The sequence below is a fragment of the Plasmodium cynomolgi genome, chromosome 12 (assembly GCF_000321355.1).
Source record: "Plasmodium cynomolgi strain B DNA, chromosome 12, whole genome shotgun sequence".
In the NCBI taxonomy this organism is placed as follows: Eukaryota; Apicomplexa; class Aconoidasida; order Haemosporida; family Plasmodiidae; genus Plasmodium; species Plasmodium cynomolgi.
The window spans coordinates 118,759-138,809 of NC_020405.1; the positions used below are offsets into that span (position 1 = coordinate 118,759).

At 41.9% G+C, this 20,051-nt stretch overlaps 4 protein-coding genes across 4 annotated transcripts; 2 read left to right on the forward strand and 2 right to left on the reverse strand.

Annotated features, from left to right (window-relative positions):
• Positions 1-1,185: 1,185 nt before the first annotated feature.
• PCYB_121240 (hypothetical protein) lies at positions 1,186-2,959 on the forward strand (the record flags this gene model as incomplete). The annotated part of the gene is made up of 2 exons (XM_004223455.1): positions 1,186-2,656; positions 2,910-2,959. 2 exons carry the CDS (start codon positions 1,186-1,188, stop codon positions 2,957-2,959), a joined length of 1,521 nt encoding a protein of 506 aa, XP_004223503.1.
• A 729-nt stretch (positions 2,960-3,688) lies between these two features.
• PCYB_121250 (hypothetical protein) lies at positions 3,689-7,974 on the reverse strand (the record flags this gene model as incomplete). The annotated part of the gene is made up of 2 exons (XM_004223456.1): positions 3,689-4,960; positions 5,104-7,974. 2 exons carry the CDS (start codon positions 7,972-7,974, stop codon positions 3,689-3,691), a joined length of 4,143 nt encoding a protein of 1,380 aa, XP_004223504.1.
• Positions 7,975-9,608: 1,634 nt separating this feature from the next.
• Positions 9,609-11,066, forward strand: PCYB_121260 (hypothetical protein; the record flags this gene model as incomplete). The annotated part of the gene is made up of 6 exons (XM_004223457.1): positions 9,609-9,696; positions 9,873-9,954; positions 10,188-10,251; positions 10,420-10,571; positions 10,729-10,840; positions 11,016-11,066. 6 exons carry the CDS (start codon positions 9,609-9,611, stop codon positions 11,064-11,066), a joined length of 549 nt encoding a protein of 182 aa, XP_004223505.1.
• A 1,527-nt stretch (positions 11,067-12,593) lies between these two features.
• PCYB_121270 (phosphatidylinositol transfer domain containing protein) lies at positions 12,594-15,845 on the reverse strand (the record flags this gene model as incomplete). The annotated part of the gene is made up of 2 exons (XM_004223458.1): positions 12,594-15,146; positions 15,189-15,845. 2 exons carry the CDS (start codon positions 15,843-15,845, stop codon positions 12,594-12,596), a joined length of 3,210 nt encoding a protein of 1,069 aa, XP_004223506.1.
• Between the last annotated feature and the right edge of the window lie 4,206 nt (positions 15,846-20,051).

The window sequence follows — 20,051 nt, forward strand, 5'->3', positions numbered from 1 at the left end:
AAAAAAAAAAAAAAAAAAATATGACTTGTTTATAATTTTTTTACAATTTTGTTGTTGCTTCTCTGTATTTTTTTTTTTCTTTTTTTTTTTCATTTTTTTTTTGTTCTTTCCCCCCTCAGCGCGTTCGATCAAAAAGGTTAATTCGTTAATTCGTCAGTTCGTTAATTCGTCATTTTGTCAGTTCGTTAATTCGTTATTTCGTCAGTTCGTTAATTCGTCATTTCGTCAGTTCGTTAATTCGCCAATTCGTCAATTCGTCATTTCGTCAATTCGCCAATTCGTCAATTCGCCAATTCGTCAATTAGCCAATTCGCCAATTCGTTAATTCAATTTTTTCCCACCGCACCCCAAGGGGCGCTGCAAAGAAATATACTCCCACCGCTCTTAGTTCGTACCATACGTATGTTTGCATGTACACACAAGTACGTCCGCCTTTTTGCTCGTTTATTTTCCCCGCTGACCCCCTGAGGAAGGCAGCCAAAATTGCGCAAAAGAAAAGTACAAGGTCGATGTAATGGCTAGCTGGTTAAAAGCAAACGCTATCCCCAAAGCTGTGTATACAAAGCGAAAGGGTGCCTACACAGTGGGGCCTCGGCCAATGTAACTTTTTGTTTTAACGCTTTCTACGTTTAAACAGAAATTTGCTAAATTTATAAACATGATTTGTCTTCGCCCCTAATGGCATTTTGCGCTTCACCAAGTTATGCGTCAGCGGAGCAGCGGTGAACGCCTTTGAGAGGAAAGCGCGCAAGGAAAAAAAAAAAAGAACAAGCAGGGTAAGAAGAATAAGAAGAGCAAGCAGGGTAAGAAGAATAAGAAGAGCAAGAAGAATAAGAAGAGCAAGAAGAGTAAGAAGAGCAAGAAGAATAGGAAAAATTAAACGAGAAAAAGCAGGAATATAGAAACGACGTGCAGACCGAGGCAGCGCGACCAGCACGAATCGCAACCCAACGAGCGCAAACGAGAAGCAACGACGCAAGGCGCACAGCCAAACCGAACAGCCCCAACAGGGGAACGGCCAAACCGAACAGCCCCAACAGGGGAACGGCCAAACCGAACACCTCCAACGGGGGAACAGCCAAACCGAACACCTCCAACAGGGGAACGGCCAAACCGAACATCTCCAACAGGGGAACGGCCAAACCGAACATCTCCAGCAGGCGCACACCCACGAACTAAAAAAATATGAGCGAGCAGTGCGTTCTAATACCGGGAGAATTTGGCGTGTTCGTGCAGGTCTTCATAGGGTGTGTTTCCATAGGCATATTAATAACCAAGTACCTCTTCGAGAAGCCAAGAAGAAAATTCATCAAATTTTTGAAGGACGTAATTGTTATCATATGTGGATCAGTAACACTACACATAACAAACATATTTTCCTGCATATTCATTTTCCGATACCACCTGCTGTCCTATCTGTACAAAATTGAAATGGACGAATGCTCTATTTATTTTGTTCAAATAATAATTGATGCAACATTAGGTCTATACATAGAATATAAATTATTTGCATTATTTAAGTTTCTAAAATTTAGAAAGGACTATCTTCACAACAATTCTATAGCTTCTATATACAAGCCGATTGATGCTCTTTCTCATTATTCCTCTTTCGTCAACTTTGCGAACAGTAATGACGTACAGAAAGGGGAAAAGAGCAAAAGTGGGGGTACTATGAGAACAACAAAAAAAGGTCACTCTGATATTTCTTCCAACCCATCCAATGTGAACAGTGGACCCCCACAAAAGGACCATGCCGGTACGTTTAACTCAAGCGAAGTAACCGGTACGTTTTCCGCAAACAGAGCAACCGGTACGTTTTCCGCAAACGGAGCAACGGGCGTGTCTTCCCCAAATGAGGCTCCACAAAATGGTTCAAACAATTTGGAAAGGACCAATCATAGTAACCCGGGCACCACGGAAAATGCCCTTCACAATGTAGCCCCCTGCAAGAGTGTAGGAAAGCACCTCGCGCCCAACGGAGGTGCGACAACCGGGGAAGTAAAGGTCCAGGGGCCCATCAATACAAATAAAACGAATAAAACGAATGAAGCGAATGAAATGCGGCCAATGAACGAGACCGACGAGACCAACGAGACCAACCGCACAAGCGCACACCCGGAGGAAGCGAACAAGCGCGAACAGCGAGGAGGACATGGCGACGCGGGCCATGTAACCGACACACGGAAAGAACAAAACACCTACGAAGAGTGCAACCAATACAACAAGTATAAAAAGTACTACAACAACAACTGCGAAGACTACAAAAACGAGTTAAAATTACTGACGGACGAAACCCCCAATGGAGAAATTTGCATTCAGCTAAACGAAAATAGTGATCACGATAAAGAAAATGTAGCTACATATGACAATAAAAATTCAGAGATTTACAAAAAAATTGAAGAAAATTACATGGATATGAATTTATTTCAAAATATTTTCATGTGGGTCTCTGTAGTTCTAACGGCAAAGCTTATATCTTTGCTGATTTTTTTCTTCTTCTCTCCGATCTTTAACATGCTCGTCATGGGAACCATAGCTCACATCAGTGACATGAGGTACAAGCTCCTCGTGGTGATGATCATCGTGCCCTTCTTCTTCAACTTCATCATGTACTTCTACATGGATAGCATAGTCAAGACGAAGCACACGTGCAGGAGTGCAGGCAGCGATAAAATTTAGCCTCATCGCTTTGTTAGCCTGATCGCTTTGTTAGCCTGATCGTTTTGTTAGCCTGATCGTTTTGTTAGCCTGATCGTTTTGTTATCCTGATCGTTTTGTTATCCTGATCGCTTTGTTAGCCTGATCGCTTTGTTAACCTGATCGTTTTGCTAGCCTGATCGCTTTGCTAGCCTGATCGCCTTGTTAGCCTGATCGCCTTGTTAGCCCCTTCATTTGTGCCTCCCGCTTAGCGCACCCTCCCCGTGTTGCTCTAACCTACAACACGCCTCCGTCGATGTAAATTCCTCCGCCCCACTTACTAGCCCCTCGCACGGGCTCTATGTTACCATATCCAGGCGCTTCCACATGCCCCCCATCCCTACCTCCCATTCATCACTTTTTTTTTTTTTTTGTTTTAACGTATGCTTTGTTTTTGTCCCCCTAACGTTCCTTTTGATGCAGACCAAAACGCATGTTTTAAAATTCATAACATTAATACTAATTTTAACTTTAATTTTAATTTTAACTTTATTTCCTTTTTTTTTTCCTTTTTTTCTTTTTTTTTTGTTTTGGTGCTTCCTAATCGTATTAAACGCAAATTCGTTTTAAAAAATTAATGAATACGTCTCGGCAGTCTATCAGAAGAGCGGCACACACATGTGGGTGAGTGCAAAGCCGTTCACTTAAGTGAACGCACATACCTGTGCGTGGGCGCCTTAGCACATTTGCTATTCTCGCAGAATGTGCTCCGTGTAGAAGGAGCTGTCCAAAAAAAATAACGACTCATTTGAGAACAAAAAAAAGGCGAAGCAAAGGTGGGCGAAGTAAAGACAATGCAGTGGAGGCGGCGAGACGAAGCCAAGGCGCCGAAAGGATTATTCAACAAAAAAGGGTAAAAGGAAAAATACGCCAGGTGCAACAACTTAGCGGCGAAACCGCCAAACAGCCCAACCACGTAGTAGCCGTCTTAATGACCGCGCTGCACTGCAAAAATGACAAAAAAAATCAATCGCTGCTACGCCGAGCCAACTCAGGAGTCCAAAAACTCGCTGACATTCTGAATGTCCTCGGACGCCGTTTCCTCCGTGGCATCATCGTACGAGCTGTTCACATAAATATTATGCGTAATGATATTTTCGATAATATTTTGATAATTCTGCTTGTTCCTCTCCTTCTCCTCCTTAATTTTAAAATAGTTGTGCAGAGCCTTGAAGCAAAAGTACGTAATGAAAACGATAATGCTCAAAATGAAAAGAAACAAAATCCAATTTACATACTTCTCCTTCTTGGTTAGCCGGTATACCCCCCCTTGTAGCACTTCACGAACGATTTCGACTTTGTAGGGGTTGCCCCCAAATTCGTCAAACACGATGACCACGTTGATTCCTTCGATCAGCCAGTCGGTTGGTATGCGCATGTACCGTGTTAGTGGGATACTAATTAAATTTTCATTCGTTGCAAACTTGGTTTTTTTTTCCTTTTTCATTTTTTTTCTTTTCTTTAATTTTTTTTCTTCATTTATTTCATTTTCGTAGCTTTCCTTATCGTCCGTTATCCAGAAGCTTCCCAACATGTGGTTGTTAATGTAGACAAACCCGCGACTCATCCCGTCAATTTCTTTCCGTTTTTCATCGTAAGCAGATAGCTTTAGCGAGTATTTGGATCTTATATAGTCCACATTTTTTACAAAATACAGCAAAGTGTACCACGTTAGAGGCGAATTGATGCTGTTCTCATTCACCTTGCTGAATTTGTTTAAATATTTAAAAATCCCCGTTTTGCAATAATATTTAATTTTGTTAAAAAAAAAGGAGAAAAATCCAGAAGAACACATTTTTATGAACGAATTAGTTATACTTTTCATTTCCGTTTTTTTACTATCCAACAGTGTTTCGAAGTTCATATTTTTGTGTTCCACCTTTTCGCTTCCGCTTCTTGATGTTGCCCCCTTCTTTGGCCTTTTTTCTCCCCCCCTGTTTAGCAAATATGGTTTTATGTACGTGTAGTCAAACATGTTGTACATTTTCTTGTACACTTCTACGTTTTTCTCATTTTTTATTATCTCCCCATGCAGACCAACACAGCTGTACAAATCGTATTCATTCCTCGTTACGATGAATATGAACGTATCGGTACTTTCTCCCGAGTAGTAATTGTGCATACTTTGTTCGTTTTCATCGTACATGCTGCTGCAACCATTTTGGTTGCTACGCACTTCGAGCGTTGTGTGCTCCAAATCGTCGAAGATACTGCTTCGCTGATTGCACGTACTGTTTGTAGCTTCCTCTTCGTCTGATTCTTTCTGCACATCGCTTTGCACACATGTTGTGCTCCCCTTTTGGTGCTCATCCTTTGGTGAGTTATTGCCTGATCCGTTCATTTTTTTTTTTTTTCCCCTGATTGTGTGTGTGTGTTCAGGGCTAGGTAGCCATTTTGTCCATCCACTTTGGTATTTTCATTAATATTTTTTTTTTTTTTTTTTATTTCATTTTGGCTAGTTCCATCTTGAAAAAAAAAATAATCCTTCTTTAAATCATTCACATTTATGTGGTTGAGGAAGTCCGTTCTGATTTTCTCTTTTGGGAAGCCCAGACCCAGATTTGCGCAAATAATGTAGACCTTCTTCGCGTTCACTAGTTCGATGTACTTGTACTCGTTAAACCCACCGTAAATAAACTTACCGTCCGCGTACACATAAACATAAAAGCTGTAATTACTGAGGAACAACTTCACATAGCTGACGTCATCTCTCATAGCAATTATGTACCACTGGAATTTTGTAAAATCGAGGGTCACATAGAAGTGGTTAAGTACATTAATTTCGTGCACATGGTGTACATAATTGTTTGGGAAAAAGTTCGAAAAAATTTTCATATGTTTTGCAACGCTTTTCGGAAGCAACCCTCCCCTTGTGGGACTTTTTATTTCCTCCTTTTTGTCCTCCTTCAGACACATCAAGGGGCCCGACGTCGCTACGTCCAGGGAGTACAAATACTTGTCAATCGGGGGGTACACCTCCTTTCTGTTAATAAACGAAACTTCGTAACTGTAATTGAAGGAAGAATCGTAAATAATTTTCTTCTTATATTCATTATACACAATGCAGCTAAAGCTGTTGATGTTGTAATTGAGCGGCCCAACTTTTACATAAGTGCTTCCCTTAATGTTATGGTTGCAAATGATCTTAATAGCGTTAAAGTCGTACATTTCAATGTTCGTGGAAATTTTCACTGCCCGTATGTAGTGTTCACTTTTGAGTAAGTGATGCCCATACTTGTAGAGAATTTTGAATATCTTCTTAATGTGTGAGTATAGAGGTTCCTTCTGGTTAAAGTACAGGTCCAGCGGCTGTCCCGTTTCTTTGCTGTAGTGCTCCAAGTACGTGTGCGTGTTGTTTATGTTATTGCCACTGTAGAAGGGGAATATGTTGAGGAACACCCCTCCCTTCGCCAGAAACACTAATATGTTGTACGTCAGATCTTTGAAGTTTCTTATGTGGCCAATATAGTTGTTGCTGCTGTATCTGCTATGGGCCCTTTTCACGCCCACGCGGATTTCCCCTTGGGGGGAGTCCTCCGAGGGGTCTTCAGAAGGGTGCGCCGATTGGTCTGCGGAAGGGTGCGCCGATTGGTCTGCGGAAGGGTCCGCCGATTGGTTTGCGGAAGGGTCCGCCGATTGGTTTGCGGAAGGGTCCGCCGACTGATCTGCGGAAGGGTCCGCCGACTGATCTGCGGAAGGTTCCGTTTCGTCTCCCGCGTCCACTCCCGCTTCGTCTCCCGCTTCGACTCCCGCTTCGCCCCCCTCGTCGCGCTTAAACCTCCTGCTCTCGCGCGCCACGAGTTCGCTGACCGGGGAAACCATCGCCGGGGAAGCATCATACACGATGGGCTCCTGGAAGTGTCTTCTCAAAATGTTAGGCGAGTTCACATTATGTATGCTGTACTTGGCACCAGTCCAGACCTGTGACCATATGCAAGGTTTGTTTAACTTTATGCACTCATTGTCAAACCAGTTGTTACGAAAAAAATGATTGTAGCAATTGTTCCCTGCATAGGAGTTAATAAACTCATCTCTAAAGAAAGGATAGTTCGTTGTCAGCGTGTTCATTTTTCCGAAATGCAATTGTACGAGCTTGTAAATCTCATTAATATACATCAACCCTAATTCGTATTCCTTTAAAATTCTCATATACTGGTTAAACCTAGCGTATAGGACATACCCTAGCGTAAGTATGTAGCTCCTTCTAACCCGTTTGAAGAAGTTAATGACACACTGTAGGAAGGATGATCCTCCCTCCGATTTGGAACCCTTAAAATAACTCTCCACATTGCATATATTTCTGAAATAGTTTCTTCTCTTCAAATCTATAATTACATACATATAGTAATTATCGAACGTCTTATCAATATTTAGATAGATAATTGGTCCATTATTCACATTGGCATATTTTTTCAAACGAGGGAGGATATAATTAAACCATTTTATAGCTCTCTTAAAATAATACAAGCTGTAGATATTATTGTATGTATGATCTGTCTTCATATAAGATGCTTTCTTCCTACCTATTTCATTTTCTATATGTACCCTTTTCACATTTTGTGGATCTTCATTTTTTATCTCTCTCTTTTCCTTTCCAAATAAATTGGAGGAGAAAAAATAGTCTCCAATTTTGTGTGCAATTTTTTTCTCTTTTTTTTCCCTCTCTATATATACATCCCTAATATACTCATTCAATTTTTTATTAAACAAAACATAAGTAGGGATATTCGAGTTGTAAATATTATCTATATATGGTCCTATGTCTAAGATGACAAAGAGTCCATTAGATGCACAAAAGTTTAGTAAATAAAAAAGTTTCGATTTGGTGGTATCATAAAAATCTTCTAAATATTCATTTTCAGGCCAAAATAAAAAGGTATATACTGTATTAAAATTTAACTCTTTTATTTTTTTCAAAACTATGTATATATCTCTAACACTCATATATATATATGGTATGTATGCACCTAGAATGAATGTTTTAGATTGGTTAATATAGATAAGTCTATTCACATGAGATACTTCAAATCCGATTTGATTTTCCTTTTTTTCATTTTTTCCTTGATGTTTTTCATCACATGTATGTTTTACAAATTTATATGTTATTATGTTTCTTTCCTTTTCCTTCTCCTTCCTTCCAAATAGATTCCTCAACTTGGACACCACCAAATTTCCTAGCCCCTCCTTCTTCTGTGTAGTAGAACAAAAACAGACAAAGTCTGTTTCTATATTTGAGCCAAAAAGGTACAAGAAGCATATTAAAAGGAGTGGGTTCATTTTAATGGGATGATGAGGTTTCTCTTCTTTTCGGCACTCATTGTGTTGTTCTGCGCATGGTAGCCTGGACAATGCTGCGCGGAGAAAAGGACTTGCAGGGGGGGTTTCTTCCCCTTTATGACATCCAACCTTACAATTTGTGAAGAGTCTACTCTATTCTTCGCTCCACTGTGCACTACGTGCCGCTTCTTCTCTTTATTTATTTCCCTTCTTTTGGTAATATTCTGATGTGTATTCTTTTCCCTTTTTTTTGGCAGCATACTGAATTGCTTGGAGTGTGGCCTAACTGCCGCTTCGCGCAAATTGCAGCACCCTGAGCCTAGGGCACTCGGGACTATACACTTCGATCGCATAAACCGCGTACACCGCGTACACCGCGTACACCGCGTATACCGCGTATGCCGCATAAAATGCACGCGTGGTGCTCCCTATTTCATGCCGAAACAAACACATGCCAACCCATTTGCATGCCTACCAGTATGGGCAACCCTGCAAAGCCAAACTCGATTCTTCTGCTCTCTCCCCTTTCTTTATCACTTCACGATAAGAGGCTACCAAGTGGCAATCTCGTACATGGTATGCTTAAAATAATTGCAAATTGGGGAACGTAAAAAAAAAAAATAAAAAAATAAAAAAAAAAATAAAAATAAAAATAAAATAAATAAAAGTCAAAAAAATCAAAAAGCTTGCTTACGCCCTTTTGGAAAGATTCTTTCTGCACATCCTTGGCGCGCTCAAAATGGTTCCCTTTTTCTCTCGAACAAAAAAATTGCAAAAAAAAAAAATAAAATGACCTAAACGGATTGCACGCACAAATTGTACTACACTACGACCGTACCGAGAGAAATTTTTTTCTTTTTTTTCTTTTTTTTTTCACCTTTTTCAGCATCTCAACGTGTAGATATGAGGAGCAAACGATTAGGTCATGGCTCTAGTGCCTTCTTTTCCCAACTATTGAAAAGGTTGCCAAAAAAAAATTAAGCTTTACAAAGTACTATGCATGCTATCCCGTAGGGCCCTTCCCCAGCAACGTTTTTAGCTAAACGAAGAAATTATTTTTACGGCATACTTGCGTGCACAAAAAAGGAGGAACCCCCCCTTCAGGTAAGCCACTCGCAACGGGGCTTCTCGCACCTCTTGAGGCATACATATATCACTGCATAGATGACTTACGCGAGGGTGATAGTCTCCTCCTTGATATGTGCACATGGGACCTTACAACTCTCCCAGCTGCGTAAACACGTGCTCGCATTTTAATATGCATTTTCTACATGCGGAGTCGCCGGGTTGCTACACGCCACTTTTGTCGGAAGGCACGGTGAAGGGGTGCACCTAGCAGAACTTCCTCCACCCCAGCTACTCTTTCGCAAAAGGGAAGAGAGCAATTGGGGCTTCTCCCTCGCACGTCCTATTTGCGATCTATACGGTCGCCTCACACCGCCGCTCCACACACCACCGCTCCAAAGACTGCCTAACGAGGATGCCTCCTTTCCTCCCCTAAGGTCTCCCTTCACCGAGCACACACAACGAACCCACCCCCAAAAGAAAAGAATGCCCCCAACTAGCTCCTCCCAACCGATCCTCTCATAAAAAAAAAAAAAAACTCTACACCAAACGCAGAAGAAGCATCAAAAATGAAGAACACCGTGCTTCGAATAAAAGCCGAGTTGGAAAACGTTAAGAAGCTGTACTGTGACGATGACTTCCTGTGGATCTTTAACAGTACGAATCGGAGGGCAGGGCCTCCCTTCTCCTCCCCCCCCACGCACATGTTGTGATGCGATTGCGATGCGATGCGAATGTATATGCCTGCCCAGCATTGCTCATCATTGCTCATCATTGCCCACCATCTTACGCTGCGCGCCTTACCCACACATCTACCCCTTCGCATTTCCCAGTTAAGGACAGCACGTCTTCCCTCACCAGGGAAAACATCCAATTTAGGAACACGGACATTCTCGAAATTCCCAACAGCAGGGGGTAGGGACTCATAAATGGGAGTAGCTTCCCCGTGTCTACAGACCCACATGTGGGCACACATAAGAGGGAGCCCCCATGAGAGAAACCCCCCATGAGAGGGAGCCCCCATGTTGTGAAGCCTCCTAACAAGGAAGCTACTCACTTATATGTCTAGACAACCCATTATTTGCATTGTGCGGAGTCACCCCCTCCTTCTTCCCCTATAATATAACTCTCCCCTTTGACCCCTGCAGAACAGCCAATTTCCTACTCAAGTGGACTGAGTACCCCAAATACTCCACCATAAACTTCGTGAAGGTATGAACATGGTGGAGTTGAAGAAATTCACATCAATCTCCATCTTCACATCAGTCTCCATCTTCACCTCGACATGCATATGTGTTCTTTCTCATTATTGATACCTATTTTTGCACACATATTATTGGTGGCATATTTTATGTACCCCTTTTTCTTCCTTCCCTACAGACCAAAAACGGTTGCTCCTACGACAGCGGAGCGGACAACGACTGGAGAGACTTTGCTACATTTGAGTGTCGAGGGTACGTCATGGGAGATGCATTTAGAAAATTAAAAAGGAACAGACAAAGCGCTTTCAACGAGCAGATTGATTGCGCCGAGTGAGCATGCTGAGTGGGCATGCTGAGTGATCATGCTGAGTGATCATGCTGCGTGATCATGCTGCGTGATCATGCCGAGTGAGCATGCCGAGTGAACGTCTTCCCCGTTTATGTGTACCATTCCGCCCCCCGCTGTGCTACTACTCCCCCCCTGCAGGATCGAACTCGTGGAGTTCCTGCCACACGGCAACTTCATCGTGGAAGATATCAAGGGAAAAATTTATTACGATGTGAATTTGTCCGACCGAAATTGGTGTGACTACAACCAGGTGAGCTTCTATCCTGTGATCGGTGGTTCCTGTGCCGCTGTGCTTCCGCACCATTTTTTTTTTCTTTTTTTGCTGCATTTGGTGTTCCTCCTGGAAAGCGGACCCACCCACGGGTGCATACTCACCAAAATGGGTATATAATGGCGAAATTTTTTTTTTTTTTTTCCCCATGCAGGACCACGAAATGTGTGTGGGCATTTACAACGTGGAGCATGAAATAAATTAAAAGAAAAGAAAAAAATGTACAAAATGAGGAATGCTACAATTCAGTTGTACTGAAATAAAATTATGATTTAAAATGTTTGCTTATCATCGAGGCAAAGCTGCCACGCACGGAAATATATGCCGTGCAGGCGGAGCTTTCAAAAAAGGAAAAAAAGGAAAAAAAGGAAAAAAAAAGGAAAAAAAAGAAAAAAAAGAAAAAAAAACGAAAAGGATTATTTATGCGGTGAAAGGGCGTAAGGGATAACACAATAAAAAAAAAAACGGGAATGAAAGGATGGAAAAGATGAGAGTGATTGGATAAGAACGATTCGATAAGAACGATTGGATGAAACGATTAGATGAAACGATTAGATGAAACGATTCGATGAGAAGGATAAGGTAAGACAAAATGTGTTTTTTAAATTGTAGGCCAAAATGTGAGTACATACGAACGGGTAATTCGGATGAAGGAGAGAAGCGGGCGGCTGCACTGCCTGCGAAACCGCGCGCGCCCAGGGGGTTAAGCAAATTTTTATGCGCACTTATGCAAACGGTGCATAACTGTGCCTTTTTATATACCTTCCTCCTTACGCTTATTTTTATTTAAAAAAAAAAAAAAAACGTAAAGTACGCATGGAAAACTGCACATCAGGCGAATTCGTTTCCCGCTTAATCAAACAACGGCGTAGAATATCTACGACGCCACAAACGCAACTGATCTCAGCTGACATGCCCTCTATTTTTCCTCCGCCCACAAAAATCTGTTCGTGGCGGAGTCTCAATCTGACCGTTCCTCCTACACACGCGGAGAATTATCCCTCTCACTGTAGATGCTTCGATTTGTTGGCTCACTCTCTCCCTCCTGGGAGATACCAACACTCTTTTTTTTTTTACACCCTGCCCAGAATCTCCACAAATTATACCTTATCTAGAAATAGCCCCCGCGAGAAGGAAAGCATAATTCTGTGGTTGCCTCGTAATGCAATTTTTTTAGATGCCATTTTTTTAGATGCCATTTTTTTAGATGCCATTTTTTTAGATGCCATTTTTTTAGATGCCATTTCTTTAGATGCCATTTCTTTAGATGCCATTTCTTTAGATGCCATTTTTTAAATGATCGATCACCCGTTGCATCGTATCATCTGCATATTCGATTGTGACACAATTCTTGCCCTCCCGCTATATGCACAAACGATCGGGGGTCTATTAAATTATACCAGCAGTTTCTCCACATTTTTGCATGCTTGCCTCACCAGCTCTTCCCCCTCCGATAAGTCTAAAAGGCTTAAACTCGGCTCTCTGCTGATAGCTCTACCCCACCCCTCCTTTTCACTCTCCTCATACAGGGTTTCTTCCATTCCTCCGAGTAGATTGACACCAGGCCATCTTTTTACTCCCACCGATGGACCCTCTCCACAAAGATGGCTATATAATACAAATGCGCGCCTCCATTTTTTGGCTTTAAAAAAAAAAAACGGTTCACATCACTGCCGGTTAATTCCATCAAAGTAGAAGATCTTCATTCGCTTTAACGTCCATTTACTTTTTCTCATTTCTTCCCCCATAAGGTGTTCATCATATATTGAGCATACTTCACATTTTTGGAGGAAAGCATTTCATTAAAGTTGCTCAAAACTGCGCTTTGGAACTGCGCATTGAGGGAGTTCGATGCGAAGTTCCGCGTCCACTTGTTCAGCGTCGACTTGTTCATCGTCCACTTATTCATCTGGTAAATGTTATCGTAAAGGCTACTGTAAATGGTGTTGTAAAACTCCTCTCGGGATTGTTGCTTCCTCTCGTCAGCTAGGAAGGACGTCACTGAGTTAATGCTCGCTGGGACGCTCATGGAAAGCTTGTGCCCATTATTGCCATGGTCGAAGCAGGAGAGGTTCCAATACTCATAGTACACGAATGCACATGCGCACATGAAAGCAGACAGCAGGACGTAAAAAAGGGACCTAAAGCGTTTATAAACGGACATGAATAAATACACAAAAGATACCACTACGATGATATAAAAGAGGCTAAGGGACGTGTCACTATCTTTGCGTCTCATGTCTCTCCTGTAATTGTTTATACTCTCCATGTTCTCTACAAACTCGTTCAAAATTTGATTGTCTTCCACGGCATTATTAACCACGCTAAAGGAATTCAAAATAGTGTTCCCATCGTTAGATGGCACTGAGTATCCCTCCCAGGACATACACTCCACTCTTCCGCTCCCTTCACGTGGATAAAAATTTTCCAAATCAATTGGGGTGAATAAACCATTTCCTTTATCCTCCCAAAGGTACTTCTTCTTAAGGGAGAGAAGCAGATCATTTACTCCTTCTCCATTATTCGCGACATCAATCTTGCACTTCCTCATCTGTGTTCCATTTTTATAATTCAACATGTACATCCTTTGGGTGAAGGGGCTGGCCATAAGTAAGCCGTCCCCTCCTTTAAATTTTCCGATCCTCTTCACATGGAGACCTTTCACGTGTTGTTCTGCTGACAAAGGGTTCATCAGTCCACCTTCTACGGAGCTCATTTTATTTTTTGTCACGAAAACGTAGTGTAACTTCCATGGGCGAACCACTCCTTCGTTTACTCGGTGTAGATACTCTGCATACTGACCATGCAGCGGTTGACCCCCCTTGTATGAAAACGCTAAATCAACATGATGAGATTCTGTTCCCATTTGAACCGCATCTCTGTTTAAGTTCTTCTGCACGATGTTGCCATGGTCGTCTGTTCTTCCTGCCATGGGGGACACCACCACTCCTTCTGCTCCTTCCCCTTCCCCTTCTTCGTCCTCCCTTAGGAGAGCATCCTCTTCTACATTATGCACCTCTCTCAGAAGTCGGCTCCTAATTTTGGTATCACTTGGTGTAAAAAGCGTCCTGCTTTTTTGTGCTTCTTCTTCTACCTTCCTCATGCCTTCTTCCTTTCTACCTGAGGATAACGACTTGTCGGACTTTTTCTTCTTGGTTTCATCCTTTGAGGTTCTTCCCTCTGATGATTTACTACCCTTGGACCTTTTCGTCTTCGTGGGTCCTTCTTCCTCCGCCACTTTCTTGTTGCTGTTTCCTTCCCCCACTTCTGCATCCCCAATGGGTTCTTGCTTCTGCGAGTGGGCTCCATCGTCCACATTCAACGTACCCGAATTGGTTTCCTCTGCTTCTTCTCCCGCTTCGGAATTTTGGAAATGGCCTTCTTCCTCCGTTTGGGTTGCTGTAGCAGCTCCTCTGAGCTTCGAAGATCCTCCCCCTTCTTGGTTACCTTGACTTTCACTTGGATGGGGACCATCATTTACTTTTTCGTCTTCTACTTCGTTTACTTTTTCGTCTTCCACTTCGTTTACTTTTTCGTCTTCTTTTACTTCTTCCACTTCTTCCACTTCTTTCACTTCTTCCACTTCTTTCACTTCTTCCACTTCTTTTACTGCTTTTTCTTCCACGTCTCCTCCCTTTTTACTTCCCTTTTGGTCTTTCGACAGGGAGCTCTTCTTACGTTCACTCTCCTTACGTTCACTCTCCTTACGTTCACTCTCCTTACGTTCACTCTCCTTCCCCCCTTCGCTTCCCTTTTTCTTTTTCTTCTTTTTCTTCCTATCTTCGTTTTTCTTCCTTGGTTGGCTCTCCGAGATTTCCGATGCCTCAGATGCGCTAGTGCTTACAACAGAAGGGGTACTACTACCTTTAACGTCAGGAATTTTTTTCGCCTGCTCTTTTATCGGAGCAGCAGGAGGAAAAGGAGAAGGAGGAGGAGGGACAAAAGCAGGAGGAGGAGGAGCAGACGGAGCGGCAGACGGAGCAGCAGACGGAGCAGCAGGCGGAGCAACACAGGCAACGTCTCCATCAGGAGACTCATCCTTGATAGCACCAATGGATGCTTCATCCATTTCGATATTCTCTCCCTCAACGGAATCATACGCAATTTGTGTACTAGAACTACGAGCTTCTCGGTCAGCCATAAACTGCACAGCCACGGACGAATCTGCTTCTACATCAAGCCCAACTTCTTTCCAAAAATTTTCTAAATTTTTCTGTATCTCATCTTCGAATTTATGTACATCTACCTCAGTTAAGTCATACCAATGATCAATCCAGCATAGTGCCTTACGATGATATCTCAATAAGCTATCCTTAATCACACCTACAATCCAGTTTTCTAACTTAGAGCAAAAAATCCCAAAGTAAGGAATATCTATACTAAATAATTTATAACATGTCATAATAACTTTGCTATTCTCAATCCAATTTTCTCCTAGTCTTCCTCTTTTTGCTTTTTCACTGTAAAAAATGGATGGGTCTTCTTCAGGTACGTAGTCCTTAGGACTCACTTTATCATTCGCTATATCTATTAGAATAACCTTCCTCTGTGGAAGTAACTCCTCCGAAATATTGAACATATTATCCTCTGTATTGAACCCTGAATGGTAACCTGATTCTACTTGTACATGTGCTTTAGGAAATCCAGCAGTTTCGTACACGATCTTTAAATAGGGATAAGAGTTCCATGATTTTTCATCTATAAGACAATATTTTGGATTCACAAAATTTAGCAACCATTTTGGTATTTTATTTACAAGGTTCATTCTCTTGAATGTGTAATCTCCTAACTCTCCATTGTTATCTTCATATGTTCCCTTTTTAAATAACACTAGGCTTCTTCCATCTGTTCTTTTACTCTCTTCCACTCCATTGATTGTATTGTCTGCATCCTCGTGTGAGACCTTTGCCAGAAGGTATCGCTGGCAGATTCGATACTCCTCCATGCTTAGCGGCATGGCCAACCTGAACTCGATTAGCTTCATCTTGGACCGCGCAAGTAAGTGATGTGGTTTTTCTGCCAATTGTTTTGCTCCTTTTTATGCTCCTTTTTATGCTCCTTTTTATGCTCCTTTTTATGCTCCTTTTTATGCTTCCTTTTTATGCTTCCTCTTTATGCTTCCTCTTTATGCTTCCTTTTTTTGCTTCCTTCTTTTGAGTGGGGGGCCTTGGCCGCGGATAGGAATACACACAAGGGATAAATATAGGTACGTATATATGGGACCCCGTGACTCTGCCTTAGATGCTCCGCGACACAGCTCCGCGATACAGCTCCGCGCTAGGCACAGATTCGGGTGGGTTCATCCACAGGTAATAACTTCGCGCTTGCCCTGCCGGCAGGATGACGCTTATCCAACTGGGGCTTGCACGTGGGACGACCTATCATCTATATGATTAGGCACGCACGTAAACGCTTGAGAGCGCCGAAAATATATACACGTGCATGTACCTCTACCTGGCTATGCAAAAACACGAAACGGCCCATTCCCTAGTGTTAGTTATTTTAGTCCCTATGGTATTTTGCCTCCCGTGTGGAAAGGACCTATGTCTCCATGACAAAATATAATGATGGGGGAGTCTTCGAAATGGCGCAAATTTGTAGCTTCGGGAATTTGCGCTCCTTTGAACCTTGTCAATATGTAGTAGCTGTTTGTATCCCCTTTTTATCTGACAAAAATAATGCGGCTGATCGGATGATCTAACGATCGTATAATCTAATGACCGTGTGATCTAATGACCGTATGATCTAATGACCGTATGATCGATTGATCCACTGACCGATCGATCGACCTCAATTGGGGATGAATTTTATTTTTTCATCCAGCTGTATTTGTATTGATCAATCTCACTCTCCTTTTTATTCTGGTAAATATGCTGCTATTTTCTTTTTGGCTTTTTTTTTTTTTTTTTATTCATTATGATGTTTTTTTTTTTTCTTCGTTTAGTTTATCTCATCTTCTACTGTTTATCGCAATATCGCGCTTTCTGCGCTTCCGTACGATTAATTATATGACCATAACTATGGCTATAATTGTAATCGCTATTATTGCGACTTGCGCTATTGTATTGTTATTCGCACTATTAGCGTTATTAGCGCTATTAGCGTTCTTAGCGTATTTTGGATTATTTTTTATTTTTTTTTTTTTGCTATTCTAAAAGCTTCGAAAAAAAATTCCCCACTCCGAGATAATTTTGCTACAGTTCCATTCCATTCGAAACGATTCGGCGGGGTTCGACCCGATCAGTTTTCGCAGATATGTAATTATGTATTATTTATATGTCCCATTATTTATCTATTTATTTATTTACTATTTATTTATCTATTTATTTATTTATTTATTTATTTATGTTTTTTTTTTTTTGCTTCTTCCCCCCCCTATTTACAAATTAAAGTGCCCAAGTAGTGAACAGATAATACAAACGTGCATACAAAATGCAGGCATGCGTCAGTACATGATCAACCTGAGCCTGCTCGCCTCGGTTCCCTCATGAGCTGATAAAAACAAATCTGCGCGAGGAGTTCCTTATCTCTTCGATTCCCAGTAGAGGCCACTCTCACTCGTGCGCACAATTGAAATGACCCACACGCACTATCGCATTATGTTGCAAACCACAAATTAAAAAATACCTGCGCGGGTAAGCATTTCCTACTTACGCAAAGAAGTGTAGAGCCTCCCAAGGGGAGGAACAAATAAATATTTTTCCATGTATGTATGTGTTTATGTGTTTATGTACGTATTTATGTGTTTATGTTTACTACTGCGCACCTCGCATGTATGTACGTAGCGGCCGCTTTTAAAAAAAAGACCAAACGTTGTTGCCCTATAGAAAAAAATGGCAACTTTAACATCATATGCCGACTTGCCAATGTCCTAAAAATTATTTCCCTGCGCGTTTTTATTTGCCGTCCTACCAATTGCGCATTTTTTAATTCTTTCGCAAAGGGCCAATTTGGCAGCTCCGCGGGGAAGCAAAATTAAACTGTAAAATGGTACAATAGTACAAAACGTTGCAATGATACAACATGAGTTATGAATAAACTCGATCCTCCCTTCGCGCTCCACCCTTCCCGCATGCGTACGAACGATCTGCTCGGCAGAAAGCCCAAGTGTCCCATTCGTCTCACTTGCTTCCTTTTAAAGTATGTGCGCGGGTGTTCCGATTTTTCAAGCGGTTTTTCAAGCGATTTTTCGAACCCTTTTTTGAACCATTTTTCGAACCATTTTTCGAACCATTTTTCGAACCCCTTTTTGAACCATTTTTCGAACTCCTCATCAGCTTCAGAAAAAAAGTAACTCCCCTCCTGCGGAGTCCCTCATATATTTATCGCTCACATAGCAATTTCCTTTGGCCGCATGTGTAGAGAGGTAATTATATTCCCCACGTGCTGCGCACCGTATTATTCTACGTACGTCACAAGGCAAAACTGCCAAGTGAGGAGAACATGGGCAAACGTACACCTCAGTGCAAAATTTTTTCTCTGCTTCGTTGAGATGAGATGCATTGACCCGCCCAATAATCAATCCAAGTAGTGCCTACGCTTGCCTAATCCAAAAATGTCGATTTCCCTACACGTAAAATCAGTCGGTATGTAACTCCATTTAAAAAAAAAAATAATTATTTAAGCAAGTGCCCCTTCTGGGGGGGATCACTTCGTTTTTCCTTTTCCGTTTTGCTGTACGTACAGCTCTATTCGCGTATGTACACAACTATGTGCGCGGTAGGACACATGCAGTGTATTTTTACTCCTCTCTGTCTTCCCTCTTGAAACAAATTAGCAACGAAAATGCAAATAATATTTATATTAATGCCGGGACATACTTTACATCACTATATCTGATTGTCCCAATTGGAGCATTTTTTTTTTTTTTTTTCCTTTTTTGGACTTACTGACGGTGTGTTCTCCCCCAGGAAAAATTGCAAAAATTAAACAGCACTGAAATGAGGTTATACGACTTTTCTTCTTTTGCAACACTTTGTTCGAGCCATTTTATCCCTCCGATATTTGCCTTCCTAACGGTGTGCGTCTCACGAGTGTTTATTCGAAAAAAAAAATTTTCCTCCGCATACAAGTACATATGCTTGCATCCTTCATAACGCAAAAAAAAAAAAATAACTCTCATGTTCCGTCTCAGGAGGGAGGTTCCCTATATTGTCAGATGAAGGTTTTCCTTCTCGCCCCAACCAATTTGCTCTCCCGTAACACACTTCTTTTCTTGTCCGATCGCTCTATTATCCGTTTACTTCTCCCCCCCTTTGGTGATTGTCATGCGTCCAGGGAATGGTCACTCCCGAGATGCTCACTCCCAGGAGCAAACTTCCCTCCCCGTCTTTGCCCAAAATGTGCATTCCTCACTTCGAAGCGAAAAAGGGAAAGTAAATCAAGTTAGCATGCCGGGTGGTTATGCAGACTGTGTTGGCGGCTCCTGTTGGCGGCTCCTGTTAGCGGCTCCTGTTAGCGGCTCCTATTCGAGACTCCTACTCGCGGCATAACATGAGGGTCTCTTCACATAAGTCCCTTTCGCGCTGAGCACTTGTTTTTCCCCCGCGCTCTGCCATTTCTTTCGCCTCGTTGTGCCAATCTGCAGACGCACCTATGCATACACACGGCGTAATTCTCGTGGAGAAAAAAATGCATCACATTTTTTATGCATATCAAAGCAAACACAATTGGGGCAGGGGGCCTCCAAAACGGGTGGGAGGTACCAATCGGAAATGTCACATTTGTGCATTTGGTACAAATCCATTCGTGCGTTAAAAAAAAAAAAAAAACATCACTTAGAATGCCGCACCATCCTACTTCTCAACAAAATGTGCGCTTAAAAATACGCAGCTACATATGCCCCCTCGCATGAACATCCCAAATTTTATTTCAACACACTTTTGAATACCTTCATGGATGTGCACCACCAAATGGTTGGTACTATCCAGCAGAGCTTTGTAGTTCCCTATATGTTCTGTTGCACGCGGAGGTTCTCATCGCAGTTATTTACCCACACACACAGACAGAGGGGAAAAAATTAATTCACAAATGGGCGCATCGGAAAAGGCATGGACGTGTACACTCCATGGTAACGTTATCGGAAAAAAAAAAAAAACTTATTAATCTCCATTTGGTTAAACACCACATATGCCAATTTTGGAGCTAGAAGCAACCGACTTTTTCACCCTCAAAAGGTAGCCCTACGCAT